The following is a 6200-nucleotide window of genomic DNA, read 5'->3' as shown; positions in this document are numbered from 1 at the left end:
TCTATATTTGTATCAACATTAATTTATTTTGTATTACAATATATATATATATATATATATATCAATCATTGTTTACCTCATAACAAAACGGACCTATTGGGTAGGTTAAATATATGTTCTCTATAATAGCGTTCAGTAAGTTATTGTATTTAAAATAGGAATATATCAGCAGCTGTCTGAAGAGATGAAGCTGCTCTTATCATTGGATTTGAAACAGAATTGTTAGAATCTAGCTATGTATTAATTACTGAGAGAATAATCAAAACTTCAAAAGTATTATGACTCAAATGTTGGTAGAGGAAGGATTAAAAGCTATTATTGGTTTATTCTCTTGGAAGAAATTGAGTAAATGGAGCTATGACTTGATTACCTTGTCTGGTCATCAAGTCGTATCCTTTTGTAAATATTCTGAAGAATTTCGAGGAAGTCCTATAGTACTTATGAAAATACGTCCTTGCGATTATAGTTAAAACTTCTCCAGAAAAATGTGAAAACTAGGTAATGTGGTAATTAATGTTGAAGATATTTCCAGAGGGAAATTCCTTCAGCAGCTGAAAATATTGTGTTTTTAAAAACCTAAGATAGTCCTAAATTAATAATCCAGTAGTAAATAATTACATTGACTTCTACACTTAGTGTGTTTAAAGATAAATGTATAAATTATTATTTTTCCGAAGCTTTGAAGTGTTTAAATATTCTCATTGAAGCATTATCACAATAGTTTGTTTGACACTCATACAATATTTCAGGAAGGAAAGCAGGAAAGGGTGTGTACATCTACAAGAAAGACAGTAAAGAAAAGACTGTAAATGATGGAACTGCCAGCATTATCAACAAGTATCACCTTGAACCCAAAGGTTTCCAGGGTGAAGAAGATATTCAGTTAAGAATGGTGACCAGGTTTGTCAATGAGGCTATCCTTTGTCTACAAGAAGGCATCCTTAATGGACCAGTAAGTTGAGCTTCATCAGGCATTATATTTATTAGATTTGGGAAAATGATATACCAAATTTGTGATTGTATAAAAGCGTGTGTCTATGAAATTAAATCTTGTCCAAATTGATATAAAAGAGCCTCTTTTTGTTTTCTATCTCAGTATGAAAGCCAATAATTTTTCTTTTTTGATTGCTATTGTAAAGTTTATAAAATTTATATATCTGTTGTCAGGTTGAAGGAGACATCGGTGCAGTGTTTGGTTTGGGTTTCCCCCCATTTACTGGTGGACCCTTCAGGTTTGTGGACACTTACGGTGCTGCCCGGTTGATCGAAAAGATGAAAGCATATGAACAAGCTTATGGAGCCCCATTTACACCTTGCCAGCTCCTTCAAGACAAGGCCAAATCTGGATCGAAGTTCTTTTCATAAGAGAACTGTATGATATTTTATACTCATATAAAAACTTATATTTTTAGTGTTTAATAAAAATATGAGTTTTTATAGATAATCTCAAATTTATTTGGGAAAAGAAGTAGTCAGTAACAAATCAAACAAAAGACTTATTCCTTGTTGGAGAAATCAAATTTCTCCTCCCTGTCGATTAGTTATATTTATATTTTTATATAGTCTATGTACATTTTAATATTTTCAAAAAATAGTAAAACTGTAATTTATATATAAATTAAAAATGACTTTATTTTTGATTAAATAAACTTTTTTAGTATTTATCTATGCATACATGTAATTATTAACCTTGCCTACCTTGTAGTTAAATAATTTATAGATTTTACATCGTATTTTGACTGGCTCTATTCTGCATGTTCACTCATATGATGTTGATTGGAATGTACTCTGTATTGTTTTTTTTTCGCTTGGTCATAGTTGACAAAATTAGTAGATAAGCATTTTCTTTGTTGTACCATTTGGTTTTGACCAATTAAACCAATCTCTCTCATCCTCTCATCTTCAAAGTTTATCTTTTATATAGAAACTTGTACTGAATTAAGGGTCCATTCAGTCTTCATATAGCTACGTAAGTGATAACTTAAGTAGCTATATGAATAAGAAAGGATCTCTAATTTATTAGAATATTCATGAAGAACAGAACTTATTTTCGTTTATGTTTTAATTATACAGGGTGTTTCAGGATTAAGTGGCCAAACTGAAAATATTAATTAAGGACCTCAAAACAAGAAAAAAATTAAATGTTGTTCAAAGTTATTTCCTTAAGCATTAAGACAGGTTCAGCTTCCTTCTACAACAGCAGCAGTGGCAGAACTGCTCTGGATATTTGTTATTGTTTCACAAGAATTAATTATCCTTCTTCATAAGAAATGAAGATCATTGACCACTCTTGCATAAACTTTTTGTTGAATGTCATCCCAAACAAAAAAATCCAGTGGTTTCAGGTCTGGATAACGTACAGGCCAAGCCACTGGTCCTGTATGGCCAATCTATTGATCGGGATATTTAACATTTAGCTATTGTCGTGGACCTCTTCCGTAATGTGCAGGTCAACCATCTAATTGAAGTCACATGTCCCTTCTCAGTTGTTGTGAAATATGTTCAACTAAATCACCGTAATCATTATTAAGAAATTCCAGAAATGTGGCCGCATTGAGTCAAGGCGGCAAGAAATGCGGACCTATTAAAAATGTCTATTATCCCCAACCACACATTGCACTGAAACTGGTGCTGAAAATGATGCTCACGAATTGCATGGAGATTTTCCTGCGACCAGAGGTGATTATTTTTCTGATTGAAGATACCTCTTCTTGTGAAGGTAGCTTCATCTGTCCAGAGAATGTTTCCTGAAAATTGTGGATTATGCTCACTTGATTTAAGTACTAATCTGATAAATTTTTTCTTTGCTGAAAATCTTGGGGTAATTAACTGTATACCTGTTGATAATGATATGGGTGAAGTCCGCCTGCAATGAGAGTTCTCCATACTGTAGTTGTCATAATATTTAACTCTGTTCCAGCTCTTCGTACACTGCTAGATGGATTATCATCAAAATATTGTAATGTGGTTGCTCTCCTTTCTTTATTTCGTAAAGGGACAAAGCACATGGTATTTAGCTAATGTACCAGTTTCTCTAAGACATTGAAATGTGGAGCTAAAAATAGATTTGCTTGGTAATATTCTATTCGTAAAACACCTGGCATATTCACAAAACACCTGGGATATTCACGACGGGCAGCATTAGCATTACCATTTCAAAAACTACACAAACACCATATCGGCATATTGATCATTAGTATAAATTGAAGGCATAATGATGAGTACTCTGTGAAAGCCTCTAAAAACCTGATAAATGTTATTGACAGTTTTTAATGCTAATATATTATTAATGCCAAATAATATTAATCCTTATGTTGCCAATAGTTTTTATACAGTTAGGGATAAAAGGCCATATTATTATTCTATCTAATCCATCTCCTAAACAAAGTGTTTGTGGACATACCTTCACGTTGAACGACTTTTAATTTGAACCTTAATATTCACTAATTAATAATGTAGTTGAAACAAATAAATAGGTTTTATTTATTTCATATAACATAATTAATTCAAAATAGCAAATATACTGTGCATTCCAGCTTTACTTCGCACTCAGCATTTTTCTTATCCAACATATTCTATGGTTTTAAGGATATTGTGCCGTAATTTTTCTTTTAGCCTTACAAGGGTGTCACAAATCTTTTTAGCCCAACAAGGGTGGAACAAATTTTTTTAGCCTTACAAGGGTGCTACAAATCTTTTTGGCCCAACAAAGGTGAAACAAATTTTTTAGTTAAAGGCGGCACAAAATGTTTTTAGTCCAAGTAGGATGCTGTGATGCGAAAAACGTTTGGAAACCTCTTACAGTCTATAAACAAGCTGTAAATGAAATTATAGCTTTTCAATTCTTGTGCACTGTTTCATATCAACTTTTATATTTCCGTTTTTTTAATATATTTAATAACCTCATTAGCTTTTTACATTTAATCACAATTTGTTAAAAAAAATTAACTACTAAACTAAAATTTTGTGATTTTTTAATTTTATATTGTGGTATCTTAATTATAATACTTAAATTAGAATAGTTCTGGGTCTGAAGAAAGTTAATTGAGGTTGCTGAAAAATCTGATTGCTTATATGTTCAGCTATTCTAGATAATTATTTTGTTTGTTGTTTTTTTTCATTTGAATTGCTAAATATCTCAAGGATTATGTGTTTAAAGTATTTTAAGGATAAACCTATGTTGGACTACACAAAATCAGAAGTAAAACATATATATTAGACATAAAGCATGCTTTTATCAATTGTTTTCAATCCAATATCAGACAGAAAACAAACATGTTTGATAAGGCTATATAGGTGTGGATCAGGAGACCAGTAATTTTTTTTAGGTGCAGTAAACTTCCAGGCAGCAGGGGGGTATGTTTTGCATTGTTGAAAGTCACATTATAGGGGACTTAACTCATGAGCCACCAATCACCAGAAATACTAAAACATCTCCCAGAATGAAGAGGCTGAACTAAAAAAAAAGAAAGTTATTTGTGGGAATGGACAGTAGGCAAAGTTAAAGTCAAACAAAGGTTAATCATTGAACTAATTTAATTTAAATTAACAGTTCCATAAAATTATTTTTCACTTATACCTTCTGATTTGTGTAACTATTTTATCTTTTTTATAAAATGTTTGGATTTTCATAAATTATCCATTTTAATAACTTTTTAGTATTAAAAAACTGGTTAGTATCTATTTTCGTTTTTATTAACAAAAAATCTAAATATATGCAAAAACATTAAATTTATTTTAGGTATAATATGATACTGAGCACATTGTATGAATTGTAATAAAAAAAAATTTAAAGGATTATATTTTATGGGAGTCTACTGTTATATTTCAATACTTCAATTGAAATAATATATAAAATAGTTCTGCCATAACAGTAAACATATTTTAGCAATATTTAAAATGTGGCTATATAAATTTTTGTTTGTGGCTTTACCAACTTAATTAAATGTAGGGTATTAATTCAAACTTGTTTCTAACTAGTTAGCATATGAAATTATCATTAAATTTAGAGTTAGTCCATTTAGTGGTGTAATATTAACTTTAACCAACTAACCCAGATTTACTACAGTCAAGAGTAGATAAAATGCCTAATTTTTAAATGAAGTTTGGCCTGATATCATCAGGGAATTAAATAGTATGTACTAAGACAATTGGGCATTATTATTATTATTTCATTAAAACAAATGTACTTTTTGTTATTTGTAATTTAATTGTGTAGTTTCAACACTTGTCTGTTTTTTTTTTAACTACTTTTTTATGGTTTTTGTATTTACAAGACATGTGATTGAAAATGAATATTTTTTCATTTGAAACATCTCTAAACCAATTGAAAACCAAATTTAAAAGTTTTCTGCTGTTTCAAAATCCTTAACCTACCCACTTTTCACAGCAAGATGGCAGATATACCTTTAAAGACTAGCTATTTTATGTTTTTATAAATGTCCAATTATTTTATCCATTGGTACTGCTGATATTTGTAAAAGTTTTGATACAAATTAGTTTAAATGTTATATTGTTTCAAAGAATGACTAGGAAAAGTTCGTTCTAGTTAACTGGGCACTGGCAAGAAAATAAGTGCTAATTCACATCAATAAAGAAGAAGAAAGAAAACAACTAACTTTTCTTTTAAGCCCTCCCCTGTGCTTCCAAATTGTGAACATTTGGAAGATTAACTGTTCCAGTGTAGAAAACTTGCTCTTCAAGATAAAATGAGGCTTCACTAGTCATTGTATACTTATAAAAAAGATGGCTCAGAATGACTTTATAATCTTTCTTAGGAAAATTAAAATCTGAGATAATCTATGACCAAGGAGTATTTAAGGATTATTCCATCAAAACATGATACATCCAATTTTTAAAAGTAAAGATTTTTGTACAAATTAAGATTAAGCGGTTGATTCTGTTTGTTTCAAAATTTAAATTTCCTCCTGTCCAATAGGTGTTACAAATACAAGCACTTTCAATTAAAAAAGTAACTACTCTACTTGAGATGTCCGTATAATATTTTTTAAATAATGTTCTATAATTAAATATTATTGATTTTTTATAGATCAATTGAAAAACTTCAACTGTAAAGCCTTCAGATTTATGTTTCTAACCCATTGTATATATTTATTTAGTTTATTTTTAAGAGAACACAATCCTCTTAGAAATGCTTGTCTACATTAGTTTCTTTTTACCATTTTAATTTTATACCCATC

General features: G+C 29.9%; 1 protein-coding gene across 1 annotated transcript in view; it reads left to right on the top strand.

The window, feature by feature from the left end:
• The window catches only part of Mtpalpha (monolysocardiolipin acyltransferase Mtpalpha), a 15268-nt gene extending 13604 nt beyond the window's left edge, over window positions 1-1664 (top strand). Inside the window, exons 11-12 of the mRNA XM_014438538.3 lie at window positions 750-952; window positions 1168-1664. Coding sequence (XP_014294024.1) covers window positions 750-952; window positions 1168-1365 — 401 coding nt within the window. The 3' untranslated portion in view covers window positions 1366-1664. The remainder of the gene's footprint in view (window positions 1-749; window positions 953-1167) is intronic.
• The last annotated feature ends 4536 nt before the right edge of the window (window positions 1665-6200 follow it).

The sequence above is a fragment of the Halyomorpha halys genome, unplaced genomic scaffold (assembly GCF_000696795.3).
Source record: "Halyomorpha halys isolate HHAL.00 unplaced genomic scaffold, Hhal_1.1 Scaffold59.1, whole genome shotgun sequence".
NCBI lineage: Eukaryota > Metazoa > Arthropoda > Insecta > Hemiptera > Pentatomidae > Halyomorpha > Halyomorpha halys.
The sequence above is the reverse complement of the archived record's forward strand: the minus strand, read 5'-3'. Positions and strand labels throughout refer to the sequence as shown.